We start from the raw sequence: 15911 nt of genomic DNA on the forward strand, positions 1-15911 counted from the left end.
CAGTTATTACCCCTGATTTCCCAAATTTTGTACACCGATTTCGACTTATTCCTCGAATGCAAATTGCGAATTGTGCTTACTTCGTTTTTAAAATTTATTCTACTTAAAATTCCATTATTATCTAGCTGTAGTCATTAAAACGTCGCACCTCGAAGTAAAATGTTCAGTTTTGTTGTTTACACACCGAGGTGTTCTTCAGGTCACTGTCCTTGAAAGATGTGCACAGTAAGCACAACCTGGTGAGTCGTGGTTGCTCAAGAACAGTGAAATCGTATTTTTTATCGAAATATTATCGTAAGTAAATAATTTTATTTGTACGTCCCTATTTATCATTTTTTCTTTAAATAAAAGTATAACAAGTAATTTACTCGTAGTTCAAGGCAATTCAGAACAATTAACTGATTATTACTTTAATAAACGTCAATCTGATGGTTCGAAACTTTCCAAATAAACTTTTTGCCACCAAAACCCGTTCATTGTTTGTAAATGTGACCTCGACCTTCCGTTCAAGACCATGACTCAACTGTTCGAACTAATCGCCGCCACACTATGGTTTTGGACGTTTTCAATCGGTTTCCTGGTCTCAATTATAAGCTCCGTCACAATTTTATTTTGCCCAACGCTGCGGTGGGTGCTCCTGGCGTACCTCCTCTGGATCTGGTACGACCGCAAGACCAGTGAACGAGGCGGCAGACCCATCCCATGGGTGCGCACGTTCCTCTGGTGGCGCCTCATGAAGAACTACTTCAGCCACAAGCTAATATCAAACGAGAACGACGAATTCGACCCCAAGAAAAACTACTTATTCGCGTGCTACCCCCATGGAATGCTCCCAGTGGGCACCTTTGCCTCGTTCGTGGACGGCTTCAGGAGCAGTTTCCCCAAACACGAAGCCTACACCACGGTACTCAACATCCAGTTCTGGATGCCGGTGATAAGAGAACTCTTCTTATCAATCGGGGCTGTCTCGGTATCAGGCCCCTCAATCAAGTATTTACTAAGTAATGAAAAAGGCGGCAATATTGTATCAATTCTAATCGGCGGTGCCGACGAATCTAAGTACAGCAAACCGGGGAAATACAAAATCATTTTAAATAAAAGGAAAGGTTTCGTGAAAATGGCCCTCCAAACGGGGGCGCCCTTGGTCCCCGTGTTTTCGTTCGGGGAAACGGACGTTTTCGACCAAGTGGACTTCCCCGGGTTTGGTTGCATCAGAGATTTGGTCAAAAACACGCTGCAGGTTGGGTTAGTTATACCAAAAGGGAAGTTTTTCATTTGTCCACAACGAGTCCCTGTCGTGACCGTCGGTAAGTCAAGCTTATGCCCAAGGGATGAAAGTAACACTTTTTCAGTTGGGTCGCCGATTAATGTCACGAAAACCGCAAATCCCACCAATGAACAAATCGATGAGCTGCACCGACAATTTGTCGATGGTATTAAGACACTTTTCGACCAATACAAGCACAGATACGTCAAAAATCCGGACAAGACTGTTTTGGAGATTGTTTAATTTTGATTTTGCAGGTTTTCGGGGGTTTTGTGGGTTAATTGATTTTGTTAATTTATTTTTTATTAAAAATGTGTTGGTATACGGTTTTTAATTTTCCCTTCTAAGTGCGACTAACAGTTAAAAACGTAAGAAACCTTAAAATAGATGAGTGAGACCCGCATGTAGGACTTCCTGTCTGTTATCGATGTGTTCAGTGTTAAAACAAATTTTGTGGTCAGTTTGATTCACTTCGTGCTGGATATAAAAAGTCAACAAAAGTGAATCATTGGTATTAAAACAGCCCACGTTTATCATCAATTAATTAAATTCTCCAAAGGCCTAAGTCCAAATTTGACGTAAATACCTCGAATCGATTAACATCAAGGGGAACGCGAAGCGCATTAACGGCACATACAGACGAATAGCCAACTCATGGATGAGCAAATTCCAGTCGATTGATCTATTACAAAAGACCTCACTTTGCTCAATTACCCCAACTATGCTTTTCCTCGAAAAACCGCGGTTATCGCAGATAAACTGAAGAAACTGATTTAGGTGTGTCGAGAGTGGGGTCCTCCTTAATTTGAAAACTTGTCGAGAAACCACGGATCAGTTTATAACCACACGTGTTTCTAGACCGATTGTTGAAATGGTTGTGCGTCTAAATATTAATAATCACACCAATAAATAATCGTATTTATAAATTCTCAATTAAGGTAGGTCGAGTGTTTGCTTTGAATCACTTTTATCTCGCCGATAAGTGTTATTATTTGGTGTTTTTCGCGAAGCATTTCAATTTTGCTTTTCGAAGATAATACCGGCTTTAACAAGGTTTGTTCCCAAATAATTGCGTTGACAATCATTGCAATACGTAAGTATAATTTTCCAAAATTTTCTGTTTCCTTGAATTACTGGAAAAACAACCATCCTTGCATGCAGCGATGTAATTACAAGTCTTGTGAAATAAACAATAATAGCTTTAATTAATTGTACAAACTTTTGGAATGCTGTGTCATTTATTTGCGGAGACAATTGATTATAAATTTTTCACTTGTATAAAAGTCAATTAAAATAAATACGTAAAGCGTGTTTTCAGTCATTACATCACTGAGTTATGTAATTCTATGGAAGGACAATAATTAAACACTCATAACAAATCGCAATAAAACAACTGTAATGCACGCAACATTTTTGAAAAAGTGGGTCGTCGAAATTATGCAGTATATCACCACAGACAACCAATGAAAAATACAAAATTGTCGTTTCATTTTTCAATTCCAGCCAGTCATTTTTTAATTTTAAACTTTGTAACCCTCATTTTGGACTTCACTCTATCTTATCTGTCGATAAAACACCTCATAATAATAAAAGTACCACTTGAAGTTTCGTTCGAACAGTTCGCCTAAACGCTGAATTTCCTCAAGATGAAGATTTTGGGGATCAAGTTCGCCCCTTTGCACATCCCCCTCGAGCGCCGCTTGCAAACCCTTGCCGCCGGATGCTGGTTCACAACCCTGGCCTTTGGTACCTTCATCGGTACCTTCATCTGGGTGTACGTCTTCTTCACCCGATTCTGGTACCTGTCCGTCCTTTACGCCACCATAATATACCTCGAGAAAAGCAAGTGTGAGAAGGGCGGCCGCCCCATCGAATGGATCAGACATTGGGGATGGTGGTACTACTTGAAAAACTACTTCCCCTGTAAGCTTGACTTTGTCCCGGGCCTAACCTTTGATCCGAAGAGGAATTATCTATTTGCCTGTTACCCCCATGGGATCCTCCCGGCGGGCCCTTTCAACACCATTGGTAGCCCTTACAGCGAATTTAGCAAGTTGTTTCCAAAGTTTCGGGTGAGGTTGGTGATTCTGCACCAACATTTCTTCATTCCGTTTCTGCGGGAGATTGCTTATGGGACAGGGGGGATTTCGGCCTCGGCCAAGTCGTTGAATCATGTTTTGGGGAGTCCGGAAGGGGGGTATATTGCGGTGTTGATGCCCGGGGGCGCAGTTGAGGCCTATAACAGCCGGCCTGGACAGTACAGAATCATCCTGAAGAACAGGAAAGGCTTCGTAAAACTGGCCTTGAGGAATGGGTCACCACTAGTACCAGTTATCTCGTTCGGGGAGCCGGAATTGTTTGATCAAGTTGAAGGGAGGACTTTGAGGAAGATTCAGGAGTCCATCAGGAAGTACCTCGGGCTGGCACCTGTGATTTTCTCAGGGAGAGGGTTCTTCCAGTACTCGTTTGGCGTTATTCCACAAAGGAGGCCTATTACGACCGTTGGTAAGTCGTTTTAGTTGGTTTGGGAATCATTTTAATGATTTTGTTTAGTCGGGCACCCGATTGAAGTTACCAAAATCGAAAAACCAACAAACGAGGAAGTGGACGAACTACATAAAAAGTACATGCAAGAGCTGGAGAACTTGTTCGAAGAGTACAAATTCAAATATTTGGAGAATCCGAAGGACATACACTTGGAGTTTGAATAAAGACTGTTTTAAATTTTGTTACATATTTTTATAAAATACTGTTATTAAATAAATTATTACTTATTTTTTAAACCGTGTCTCACTCAAACCAAAAATTCCCCCCATCAAGTAATTAACTAGGATTGCCAATTCATTAAAGCCCAATTCTTAAATTAGAAAGATAGTAAAAAGATATAATCACAATTGAGAGTTGCAAGAAATTAAGTCAATTTTCTTACCATTTAATTGTTCGACAGAGACGTCTATTAAGTAAATTACAAGTACAAAGTAAATTAACGTTCATTGTGATAATAGCACCTTCCGCGCTATCACTTCTTTGCAAAAAAACACAAACATGAGATACCTTAAACACAAAACATTGATAATCCATTACAACGAGTGCTTCAAAGTGAAGATCGTCAAAGGTTCGATATTTTAATTAACCCAATTTTTTGAAAGTTCATTTTAGATGAAGTTCTTGGGAATCGATTTTCTCCCTTTAAACACGCCCTTTGAACACATAGTTCAAAGACTGGCAGCAGCGTTGATCATTCAAATGATCGGATCTTTGGGCATCATCACAATACTATTTAACGTTTTTCTGCTTTTCACCCGTTTCTGGTGTCTACCTTTATTCTACATGTGTTGGCTATATTTCGACCGAAATGCTGGTGAAAATGGAGGCAGAGTGAACTTGTGGATCCTGAACTGGAAAATCTGGGAATATGGGGAAGCTTACTTCAAGCCAAAACTTGAATTCGCCCCAAATTGCACCCTTGACGCGAAACGAAACTATTTGTTTGCTTGCTTCCCCCATGGAATACTCCCTCATGGTACCTTCATGACCATCAGGAGCGTGACATCGCCGTTCCATCGCCTGTATCCCGCTTTCGATGTTAAAGTAGCAGTCTTGCCCTTACTTCTTTGGATTCCGGGTACGAGAGAGATCGCTTTGGGCATAAAATACATTTCGTGTTCAGCCAAGTCTTTGAGTTATGTTTTGAAAAGTCCGGAAGGCGGGAAAATCGTGCTTTTGTACCCTGGTGGTGCCCGGGAAGCTTACAACAGCAAACCCGGCCTTAACAAATTCACTATTTTGAGAAGAAAAGGTTTTGTTAAAGTGGCGCTAAAAAACGGAGTTCCGTTAGTTCCTGTTGTCACATTTCGAGAGTGTGATTTGTTTGAACAAATTGAAGGGCCGTGTATTAGGAGATTTCAAGAATTTGTGCGAGGGAAATTCGGCTTTGTGCCTATTTTAGTCAACGGTTGGGGCTTGTTTCAAAACACTTTTGGAGTGGTTCCAAGGCAAGTGCCATTGGCAACAGTTGGTAAGGCATTGATCAGATTTGGTGTTTTACTCAATTTTTAAACAGTAGGGACTCCAATAGAAGTTGAGAGAGTTGAAAATCCGAGTCAGGAACAAATCGATGCCTTACATAACAAGTTTAAACTAGAATTGAAAAACTTGTTTGAAGAGTACAAATTCAAATTTCTGGATAATCCGGAACAGACATTTTTGGAATTCGAATAAAAGTACAATAAAATACGTTTCATGTTAACAGTTTTATTTTTCCTACCCTCCCTAAGAATCCCACTGACCAAAAACTATAAATAAAACTAGTGAAAGCACAAACACGTAAACACATTGACGCATTTTCGAGATAATGCAAATGTTTTAGATTTTTATTGTTTTGCAAACTTTATTTGATTCACTTGCGTTAATTCACTGTCAGTTACCTAATAAATCTTCCACGGAAAGGTGGAACTAACTCTAGTCCCACTTGCTTTAAATTTTGAAAAAATAGAACTGTTTTAGATGAGATTTTTCGGAATCAATTTCGACCATTGGAACACCCCTTGCCGAAAACGACTTCAATTTCTAGCAGCCGGAGCTTGGATGTTTACTTTCATTTTTGGCGGAACAATCTTGCTACTTTTATGTTTCTACTTGCTATTTACTCCATTGTGGTGGTTGGTTTTGATCAACTTCTGTTGGATTTATTACGACAGACACAGCAAAGAAACAGGAGGCAAATCAATTGAATGGATACAAAACTGGAAATGGTTCAAATACACCAGCGACTATTTCCTCATAACGCTTAAACTCGCCCCTGGCTTTCAACTAGACCCTAACAGGAACTACCTGTTTGCATGTTTTCCTCACGGAGTTCTCCCCGCTGGACTTTTTCACGCAATGAGCACAAAAAACTCCCGATTTCGACAATTGTATAAAGATTTCAGTGTAAAGACGGTGATCCTTACGCTACTTTTTTATTTACCTTTCACCCGGGAACTAATATTGGCCCATGGAGCCATCTCGTCATCGACTAAATCGATAAATTACGTTTTAAGTAAACCACAAGGTGGACAAATTGTGCTGCTCTTCCCCGGAGGTGCTTTAGAAGCTACTTATACGAAACCAGGAATTTACAAATTTGTAGTCAAGAAGAGGAAAGGTTTTGTCAGGTTGGCGCTACAGAATGGGGCTCCTTTAGTTCCTGTTATAACTTTTGGCGAAAATGATTTGTATAACATCACTGGAGATAACTATTGCTGGGAAGTGTTTCAAAATATTGTCAGAAAGATGGCAGGTTTTACTCCTATTCTTTTTAATGGGCGTGGGATTTTTCAAAGATCGTTTGGGTTAGTACCACTTGAAAGACCTCTGATGACAGTTTGTAAGTTTTCCAAACTGTTACTTGTTGGTTTGCTGATTTTTTTAGTGGGTAAGCCGATTGAAGTCACCAAAGTAGAAAATCCAAGCGAAGAACAGATCAAACAGCTCCATCAAAAATTTCAGGAAGAATTGGTAAAACTCTTCGACAAGTATAAATACCAGTTTTTTGATAATCCCCAAGATAAGTGCCTCGAATTGGAATAAAAAATCGTAAAACTACTAAAACTAATTAAAAAAATAAATAAAGGTACTACCTATAGAACTACATTGCAACTGTTCTGATAACAAATAACATTTGATGCATTATTATTGACTTGTTGTGTCAATGATATTGAAAAGTTAAAATTTGTTACAAAGTTCCCTCTAGCCTCTAGAAAATTGCCTTCACAGTATTTTTTAAGTAAAAAATAACGATACCAAAATAACAGACGTTTTTTATTTTTCTCTATGTTTATCTATCGTCATAGCACATGTAATAAGCATGCTTTCTGTTAATAAACTAAAGTTTTCTTTTTTATCTTCTCTAAATTTCACCAAGGGCCATAAAGCAAATCTTGAAACTTGTTCAAAAAATTTCTTCAAAAGTCGCAAATTTTTGAAAAAAAATATAAAACCTGTGCATTTGCAATCTTGCTAAAAAACACGAGTACGATCGTTTTTTTTAAGATAATGTAAATGTTTTTGATTTTTTATTGTTAAAATCTTCATTTGCCAGTCAGTTTATGAATTTTCCTCTGACAGTTCCATTCAAAAAGTATCTTAAATCCCCCTTCGATTATTTTGTGGCAAGACGAAATTGTTTTAGATGAGAATTTTAGGCTTCAATTTTGATCCCTGGGACACCCCTTGGCGGAAAAGGCTCCACTTTCTAGCAGCCGGTGCTTGGGTGTTTGTGTTCTTGTTTGGCGGATTTGTCGTGCTACTTTTATGCATCTACTTAATATTTACTCCTTTACGGTGGTTAGTTTTGTTCTACTTCTGTTGGATTTATTACGACAGGAATACTAAAGATAGGGGAGGTAGACCTATCGAATGGATAAAAAACTTCAAGTGGTACAAATACACTGCTGAGCATTTCCTCATAACCGTAAAACTCGCACCTGGCTTCCAACTTGACTCAAATAAAAATTACTTATTTGCATGTTTTCCGCATGGAGTTATACCTATGGGGGCCTATCATGCAATCGCCTGTAATCATTCACGATTTCGGCAGTTGTATAAAAATTTTAATTTTAAAGTAGCGATCCTTTTGATTCAGCTTTTATTCCCTTTAACACGAGAATTAAACCTGGCACAAGGAGGCATCTCTGCATCGTCTGAATCGCTCAATTACGCTTTAAGTAGACCGCAAGGTGGACACATTGTGCTTCTTTTTCCTGGAGGTGCTTTAGAAGCTACTTACACAAAACCAGGATTTTACAAATTCGTTGTCAAGAAAAGGAAAGGTTTTGTCAGAGTCGCGCTACAAAATGGGGTTCCTTTGGTACCGGTTATAACTTTCGGAGAAAATGATTTGTATAATATAATTGGAGATAATTACTATTGGCGAATGTTTCAAAATATTACCAGGAAGGTAACTGGTTTTACTCCTCTTATTTTTAACGGAAGAGGGGTTTTTCAAAGTTCATTTGGATTTGTACCACTGGAGAGGCCTCTGATGACTGTTTGTAACTTTCCCAAATATCACTTATAAGTTTGCTCAGTTTTGTAGTGGGTAAGCCCATTGAAGTCACCAAGGCAGAAAATCCGACTAAGGAGCAGATCGACAAGCTTCATCAAAAATTTCAAGAAGAACTCGTAAATTTGTTCGAAAAATATAAATATCAATTTTTTGATAATCCTCAAGACAAGTGCCTCGAATTAGAATAAAAAAATCTAAGCAATGTAAGCACTTTATACACGTAAAAAGGAATTAATAATATTCATCTTTAGATTCTGTCCATCCCACTTAGAAGAACATTTAAACTAGTAAGAAATCTTGTAGAAAAAAACGTAAATCGCAAGCCTTGTAAACAAACATATTATTGACATTATATTTTCCAAGATAATATAAATGTTTTTGTTATTGTTCTTTCTTGGACTTCAATCCACCTGTCAGTAATAAATTTTCCTTATAAAGATGTAACGTAAATCCCACTTTTCTTATCTTTTGGCAAAAAAACTGTCTTCAGTAATTTCAAGAAGAATTAGAAACTGTTCGAAAACTATAAATACCGATTTTTGATAACTTGAACGAAAATGCATAACTACAACAAATTAAATTTTTTAATAATGGTACACGCTCCCTAAAATGGTTACTTTGGGAACTGCTTTGACTCCGCAAAATGTCATTTTAAAGGACAAGTACTTAAAGTCGTCACAGCAACACTTTGCGGACACTAATTTATTTATTATTCGAAACATTAATTATTGTTTCAATAAATCAGAGAGCTGGTATCAAAAAAGTTTGTATGCAACACTTCCGCAAAATAGTTTTAGCGGACTCATCTCATTAAGGACCTTCGTCACCTCGTCCTTAATCCGATTCGTCCGCTAGAACTCTATTTTGCAGACTTGTTACATAAATAACTATTAGCTTCAACCGAATATGTTTTCCTTTTTTTAACTTTAAAACTCACAGTAGCAAAAAAACTGTTACACGCATGTCCCCAAAACCCAAAAAGGTATTTCTCGTAGTTCATAGCGAAGTGCAATGTTGCGATAGTTTGAATTTTTGTTAACTGATATGGTTTAACCATGACTGCGTTGTGTTACAAAATAAACACATTAGTGGTTTTAAAACGAGAAAAACAAAAAAACAGTAATGAATAAGTAGTCAGTAGAAGATTTTAGTCCAAAGTGGGCTCAGAGATAGTGCAAAATGAAAATTTTTGGCTTAAATTTTGACCTGTGGGACACCACCCTTGAAACAAAACTTCAGATGCTATTCGCCGGTGTATCGTACTTTTTGCTAATATATGCGGGGCCCCTTTCACTAATTTTTTGCCTTGGTTTACTAATTACTCCTTTATGGTGGTTGGTTTTGCTCTACTTTTTGGGGATTTTTTACGACAAAGATACTCCAGCCCAAGGCTCACGACCTATGAAGTGGGTCCAAAATCTCCTCATTTGGAAATATAGTCACGACCATTTCCTTAACACTCTTAAGCTCACTCGTGATTTTCAACTAAACTCAAACCAGAATTATCTCTTCGCCTGCTTTCCTCACGGAGTTGTCCCGTTGGGGCTTTATTCAACTATCGTCAACTCGCATTCGAAATTTCGAAATTTATACCCAAATTTTCGAGTGAAACTCGCTATAACTCCATTTCTTTTTGTCTTCCCCTTTACTCGAGAACTTGCAATGGCTTTAGACTTCATCTCATGTTCGTTCAAATCTCTTATGAGGGTGTTAAGCAAACCAGAAGGTGGAGAAATTGTAGTGTTATTTCCCGGAGGTGCATTGGAATGTTCTTATAATCAGTACCAGCCTCAATTTTATAAGTGCGTCCTAAACCGCAGAAAAGGCTTCGTGAGAGTGGCTTTAAAAAGCGGAGCTGCGTTGGTCCCGGTTTTAACTTTCGGCGAGAACGATCTATTGACTGTTGAGAACAGTTTTTGGCAAAAATTTCGGTTCATTACAGAAAGGTATCAGACTTTTGCTTGTGGTTTTGTTCATGGGAGAGGAGTTTTCCAAAGCACTTTTGGGATGGTTCCGAGACGAAAACCGACAATGACTGTTGGTAAGTATCTTCAGTTGTAATTAATTTGTTTGAAAACAGAAATGTTTTAGTTGGTACACCAATTGCAACTGCGAAAACAGAAAATCCAAGTGATGCACAAGTCGACGCCCTCCACAAGAAATTTCAAGAAGAGTTAGAGAAACTGTTTGAAAAATACAAACACCAATTTTTTGACAATCCTCAAGATAAATGTTTAGAATTTGTGTAATTTTGACTAATAAATTTTAACCCCAACTAAGTTTTTATTTATTATAGAAAAAAAAACCTTACCTACACTATTCTTTTTTAAAGTAAATAACGTAAAGTAATTATTTACCTATTTTTTTTAATTCCGTAAACTTAAAAAACAAGAAAGAGATAGCAATAACAGCAATATTAAAAGTATTTATTGATAACAAATATGGGTAATGTGTTGGCACTACTAAGTAGTTAACCTTCAAGTATTCAAATATAGTTCCACTTCAATAGTAAAAATGAGAATTTGTGGTTTGAATTTTGACGTTTGGAACACCACCTTTGAAAAAAAAGTTCAGATAATACTCGCCGGTGGAGCATACTTTACAGTCGTATATTCGGGGATCATTTTAGTAATTTTTTGCCTTTATTTATTATTTACTCCTTTCTGGTGGTTAGTTCTACTCTACTTATCTTGGCTCTTCCTTGATAGACATACTCCTAGTAGAGGCTCACGCACGATCAAGTTTCTGGACAAGCTTATGTTTTGGAAATACATCCACAACCACTTCCTTACCAATCTACGACTCACTCCTGACTTTGAGCTAAGCCCAAATCAAAATTACCTCTTTGCCTGCTTTCCCCATGGAGTCGTTCCGATGGGACTTCACGCAACCATCGTCAATCCATATTCAAAATTTCGAAACTTATACCCAAAATTCCACGTAAAAGTCGCCACAGTTTCATTCTATTTTCTTTTTCCAATTTTACGAGATATTACAATGGCTGTGGGGTTCATATCATGTTCGTTTAAATCTCTAGTTAGTGTTTTAAGTGACCCAAAAGGTGGCGAAATTGTGGTCTTACTTCCCGGTGGCGTGTTGGAAAGTTCTTATAATCAGTATCAACCACAGCGTTACCAATGCGTTATAAAGCACAAAAAAGGCTTTGTGAAAGCAGCTTTAACAAGCGGGGCGGCTTTAGTCCCGGTCCTTACGTTTGGTGAAAATGATTTATTGGCCGTTGAAGGAAGTTTCTGGCAGAGATTTAATTTTATTACCAAGCATTTTCCGACTCTTGCCCTTGGTTTTTTCCATGGTCGAGGGATTTTCCAAAATTATTTTGGGATGGTGCCAAGGAAAACTCCTCTAATGACTGTTGGTATGTACGTATCCAGTGTTTTATTTAATTTGATTTAGAAAAAATGTAGTTGGTACACCAATCCCAGTTTCCAAAACAGAAAATCCAAGTGATGAACAAATCGACGCTCTCCATACGACTTTTCAGAAAGAGTTAGTAAAATTGTTCGAAAAATATAAATACCAATTCTTTGTACATCCTCAAGGTAAACATCTAGAGTTTGCGTAATTTTTGCCAATAAATTTAAATCCCATCAAGGTACATAGATAAAAAAAATAGTAAACAGCAGTGTAACATTGAGTGCTTAATTGATAATAAATCCGTTTTTGTATTGACATGGTTATTCTGTCGTCAACATTGTAAGACTTTTAAAGTGAGTTTCACGTTTGCCAGTTAAAATGCGAATTTTCGGTTTAAATTTCGACGCCTGGGACACCACATTTGAAAGAAAACTATACATGGTATTCGCTGGCGGAGCGTATTTTGCAACCGTATATTCGGGGAGCGTTTCAGTAATTTTTTGCATTTGTTTATTATTTACCCCTTTTTGGTGGTTAGTTCTACTCTACATATCCTGGCTTTTTCTTGACAGGCATACACCTAGTCAAGGCTCCCGCACTGTAAATTTTTTGGAAAACATTATATTTTGGAAATACGTCCACAACCACTTCCAAATTAATCTTAAACTAACTCCTGATTTTGAACTAAACCCAAGCCAAAACTACCTCTTTGCCTGCTTTCCGCACGGAGTTATGCCGATGGGATGTCACGCAACCATCGCCAATTCGTATTCAAAATTTCGTAGTTTATACCCCGATTTTCGAGTAAAAATTGCTACACTTTCATTTTTCTTTCTTTTCCCAATTCTACGAGATTTAGCAATGGGTGTGGGTTTTATATCTTGTTCGTTTAAATCCCTAGTTAGTGTTTTAAGTGATCCGAAAGGTGGCGAAATCGTGCTCTTGTTTCCCGGAGGCGCGTTGGAATGTTTTTATAATCAGAATCAACCTCAACGTTTTCGCTGTGTTGTCAAACAAAGAAAAGGTTTCGTGAAAGCGGCTTTCGTAAGCGGGGCTGCTTTAGTGCCGGTTTTAACCTTTGGGGAAAACGATTTACTAGCTGTCAGAGGGAGCTTTTGGAAACATATCAGTTTTATTACGAAAAAATTTCCTACTCTTGCTTCTGGACTTTTCTATGGAAGAGGAGTTTTCCAAGACAATTTTGGTTGGGTTCCAAGGGATATACCCTTAATGACAGTTGGTAAGCTGCTTCTGTTTTAAATGAAATTTTGGTGAAGACTGAAGTGTTTTAGTTGGAACACCTATTAAAGTTTCCAAAACAGAATATCCAACTAGTGAACAAATTGACGACCTCCACGAGAAGTTTCAAGAAGAGTTGGTGAAGTTGTTCGACAAGTATAAATACCAATACTTCGATAGCCCCCAGGATAAATGTCTTGAATTGGAGTAATTTTTTTGTTTTGATTTTGATTTCAACACTTAAAAATCCATATAGTATTGGCTTGTCAAAGAATGCTTTTGGCAAAAATTTCGTTTCTTGACCAAGAAATATACAACTCTTGCCTGTCTTTTATTTTGGGAGATGAGTTTTCCAAAGTAAAGGTAAAGGAAAGGTTTTAGAATTGGTATAAAACTATGTTTAAATATTTGTTTTATTCAGAAAAGTCTTACAATAAATTAAACTGATAAAAAACGCAAATATTTTAATACAACCAAATCCGTAATCCATATGCAAACAAAGCGCTAGTTACCAAGCCACCCGTCCAGAGAAATTTTTGAATAACCTAAAACTTGTTTCATATTGATCCCAATTACGTGTCCACAAACCTTGTTTTGCCACTTCCTGTTTTCCACACACTGCTTGTACCCGAAATTCGAAAAAGTCACCGAATTGTACAACGGAATCCACTTCTCCTTCATACACTTAAAAAGCAATTCATCGAAAAATTTTCTCAAACGGTACGAAGGCCTAGTCACAAGATCCCTCATTTCCACGTAATTATACATCGCCAACTCGCAAATAGCATAAGCATCCTCAACCCGTTCCCTACTGAACTCCTCAATAGACCCCGCGATGTCGTTACTCCTCCTTTCTAGAATGCCGTCCAAAAGGAAACAATCCTCAAACCCTGCATTCATCCCCTGCCCATAAAAGGGTACCATGGCATGTGCCGCGTCCCCAATCAGCAGAAATTTGCTCCCCACATGGTACGGTTTACACTTGACCGAGACCAGAGCCGATGGCTTCACTTTAAAAAAATCGTTCACGAGGAGATCCTCACCGATGAGGGGGACAGCGTCGGGGAAAGTCTTGTAGTAAAAATCTTTCAATTCTGCAGCATTTCTCAAACTTTCGAATTTAGCAAAAGGCATAAACAGGGTGACAGTCCAGGAATTGTCCTTGTTGGGTAACGCAATCATCATGAATTGGCCCCGGGGCCAGATGTGTAGATGATTGGGGGTCATTTTGGGCCCGTTTTCGGGAGGGATGACCAACTCGAGGTACCCGTGTTGGATGTAGGTTTGGCTGTACTCAAAAAGAGGGGTCAGCTGCATGTAACGCCGAAGGGTACTGTAGGCCCCATCGGCCCCTATTATTAAATCGGCTTGGTGGGTCGTAATTTCTTCAGTTATCAAACTATAAAAATTATTGATTTTGGGTTTTGGACATTTTTTACCTACTTCATGACCGAAATTCTCTCATCCTCAAAGCTCACACTCATTAATTTATGATTGAAATAAATTTTCACATTTGGGTACTTCTCTAATTCGGTTAACAGCACGTTATTTAAGTAATTTCTGCTGATCGAATAAATACACTAGAATTTTTTACAATAAACACAAGTTTTATGGGCAAATTAACCAGGTACTTGTCCCGTTAAAGCATCGTATGGTACACTAGTGGTTCGCCCCTTCAAGTCGTGTAAAAGCCGCCCTTTCATAGGAATCGCCGATTCAAGAATTATTTTTTCTATTCCAACAGCACGTAGCGCTTTTCTGCCACGGTTCGACAAAGCCATATTTATCGAACGGCCACGAGCAAACTTTGCCGTCCTAATATCTAAATCAAAAAGTTCGGCCCTAATCTCATTAAAAAATTAATTTACCTTCCCGATACTCAAAAAGTGTAACATGGTAGCCCCTCTTTGCCATAAAAATAGCACACAAAGAACCAACCTTAAAAAATCAATTTTATTTTTGTTTTGGTGCATTTAGGGCCATACCAAACCACCGCCCACTACAATAACCGAATTGACGTTATTACTACCCATTTTCACACAAAAACCACCAACACAGGACTGGTTCTAGTTTAAAGGCTTCGTTTCAGCCACTTGATATGTAGAATAATCGTGTTAGTGTTGTGTTACATTTCGGGGCTTGCGCCTTTTTCTTTCTCAATGCTAATCCGAGTAATTCTATGATAAGTTTCTTGTGCAATTGATGGCAAAATAAATAGAAAAATTCCACTCATTAATCTACTGTGATTTCTGAAATGTTCCTAATCATAAACAAGTTTGTTATCTCTTATTTATTTAACACATCCAAATAATCAAAAGCAGAAACAGTGTTGGTGACGATGCTGACTGGTGTCACATCAGTAGCCCATTTTTTAGTTACTCGTAGTACACGTATTCACTTTTCAAAATCACTTTCAAAAAAAGAGGATTTTGCAGAATGTACAAAAAGCGTCTTCTTCATCATCACTTTCTATTTGTTCTTCCTCACTAACGAGGAATCAACAAATTTCAAACACTTTTTTGTCTTTTGTCCAGCTTTTCCAGATTCCTGAAGTAGTATTCCAAATTTTTCACTATTTCATTTTTCTGCTTTTGGCAAAGAAGATACTATATAAGGTATAAGAAAAAAATTCTGGCTTGTAGAGCTAAAGCTAACGTCTTCTTCAGTTCTCTTCTACTGAGCTCTCCGCACTGACTACTTCTTTATCTTCGAGTGAATGAAGAAAAAAAGCTTTGGTCACCAAATAAATATAGACCGTCCGATCATCTACTGACTAGTATCAAAATCAATTTTATCAAATTGACAAAAAAGAAAATAAATAAAACATCCGAATATTATTAACCGAATACATTAAAAAAGTTGAAAAAGAAGAACAGTAACTGTGAAGAAAAATCAATTTTTATAATGGGTAACTGAAAATATTGTAGATGAAGTAGGTGATTAGTTTGCTTACGAAGACACTTTTGAGATTTCTAGAAAAAA

At 37.7% G+C, this 15911-nt stretch overlaps 9 protein-coding genes across 19 annotated transcripts in view; 7 read left to right on the forward strand and 2 right to left on the reverse strand.

Annotated features, from left to right (window-relative positions):
- The window catches only part of mRpL33 (mitochondrial ribosomal protein L33), a 143029-nt gene that overhangs the window by 106905 nt on the left and 20213 nt on the right, over positions 1-15911 (reverse strand). The gene's annotated exons all lie outside the window — the stretch shown is intronic.
- LOC664042 (2-acylglycerol O-acyltransferase 1) lies at positions 95-1589 on the forward strand. 2 transcript variants are annotated; one of them, XM_970062.4, is made up of 3 exons: positions 95-239; positions 512-1307; positions 1353-1589. In XM_970062.4, exons 2-3 carry the CDS (start codon positions 515-517, stop codon positions 1508-1510), a joined length of 951 nt encoding a protein of 316 aa, XP_975155.1. In that variant the 5' UTR covers positions 95-239; positions 512-514; the 3' UTR covers positions 1511-1589. The 2 variants fall into 2 exon arrangements, with proteins under 2 accessions (XP_975155.1, XP_008201429.1); XM_008203207.3 differs by having other exon boundaries at positions 118-294.
- LOC664032 (2-acylglycerol O-acyltransferase 2) lies at positions 1843-4050 on the forward strand. Of its 7 annotated transcripts, none has more exons than XM_064356064.1 (3): positions 1843-2320; positions 2887-3772; positions 3821-4050. In XM_064356064.1, exons 2-3 carry the CDS (start codon positions 2914-2916, stop codon positions 3976-3978), a joined length of 1017 nt encoding a protein of 338 aa, XP_064212134.1. In that variant the 5' UTR covers positions 1843-2320; positions 2887-2913; the 3' UTR covers positions 3979-4050. The 7 variants fall into 7 exon arrangements, with proteins under 7 accessions (XP_064212134.1, XP_064212133.1, XP_975146.1 ...); XM_064356063.1 differs by having other exon boundaries at positions 1843-2205; positions 2873-3772; XM_970053.4 differs by having other exon boundaries at positions 1844-2205; positions 2914-3772.
- On the forward strand, positions 4251-5516 carry LOC664023 (2-acylglycerol O-acyltransferase 1). Of its 2 annotated transcripts, none has more exons than XM_008203203.3 (3): positions 4251-4382; positions 4427-5285; positions 5331-5516. In XM_008203203.3, the coding sequence occupies exons 2-3, from the start codon at positions 4427-4429 to the stop codon at positions 5486-5488; spliced, it is 1017 nt and encodes a 338-aa protein (XP_008201425.1). In that variant the 5' UTR covers positions 4251-4382; the 3' UTR covers positions 5489-5516. The 2 variants fall into 2 exon arrangements, with proteins under 2 accessions (XP_008201425.1, XP_064212430.1); XM_064356360.1 differs by having other exon boundaries at positions 5334-5516.
- On the forward strand, positions 5635-7105 carry LOC664010 (2-acylglycerol O-acyltransferase 2). 3 transcript variants are annotated; one of them, XM_015984519.2, is made up of 3 exons: positions 5635-5716; positions 5774-6635; positions 6681-7103. In XM_015984519.2, exons 2-3 carry the CDS (start codon positions 5774-5776, stop codon positions 6836-6838), a joined length of 1020 nt encoding a protein of 339 aa, XP_015840005.1. In that variant the 5' UTR covers positions 5635-5716; the 3' UTR covers positions 6839-7103. The 3 variants fall into 3 exon arrangements, with proteins under 3 accessions (XP_015840005.1, XP_015840001.1, XP_975126.3); XM_015984515.2 differs by having other exon boundaries at positions 5665-5716; positions 5763-6635; XM_970033.4 differs by lacking the exon at positions 5635-5716 and having other exon boundaries at positions 5723-6350; positions 6399-6635; positions 6681-7105.
- Positions 7357-8675, forward strand: LOC107398867 (2-acylglycerol O-acyltransferase 2-like). Its single transcript, XM_064356312.1, has 3 exons — positions 7357-8301; positions 8346-8518; positions 8567-8675. Exons 1-2 carry the CDS (start codon positions 7440-7442, stop codon positions 8501-8503), a joined length of 1020 nt encoding a protein of 339 aa, XP_064212382.1. The 5' UTR covers positions 7357-7439; the 3' UTR covers positions 8504-8518; positions 8567-8675.
- On the forward strand, positions 9325-10583 carry LOC663990 (2-acylglycerol O-acyltransferase 1). The gene is made up of 2 exons (XM_970015.4): positions 9325-10356; positions 10407-10583. Exons 1-2 carry the CDS (start codon positions 9495-9497, stop codon positions 10562-10564), a joined length of 1020 nt encoding a protein of 339 aa, XP_975108.2. The 5' UTR covers positions 9325-9494; the 3' UTR covers positions 10565-10583.
- On the forward strand, positions 11898-13390 carry LOC663980 (2-acylglycerol O-acyltransferase 1). The gene is made up of 2 exons (XM_015985410.2): positions 11898-12930; positions 12983-13390. Exons 1-2 carry the CDS (start codon positions 12069-12071, stop codon positions 13138-13140), a joined length of 1020 nt encoding a protein of 339 aa, XP_015840896.2. The 5' UTR covers positions 11898-12068; the 3' UTR covers positions 13141-13390.
- Positions 13361-15012, reverse strand: cn (cinnabar). Its single transcript, NM_001039411.1, is given in 6 exon segments — positions 13361-13474; positions 13518-14328; positions 14373-14509; positions 14561-14751; positions 14798-14867; positions 14915-15012. Coding segments are annotated over 6 exon segments (1338 nt in total). The 5' UTR covers positions 14963-15012; the 3' UTR covers positions 13361-13393.

The sequence above is a fragment of the Tribolium castaneum genome, chromosome 4 (genome assembly GCF_031307605.1).
Source record: "Tribolium castaneum strain GA2 chromosome 4, icTriCast1.1, whole genome shotgun sequence".
NCBI lineage: Eukaryota > Metazoa > Arthropoda > Insecta > Coleoptera > Tenebrionidae > Tribolium > Tribolium castaneum.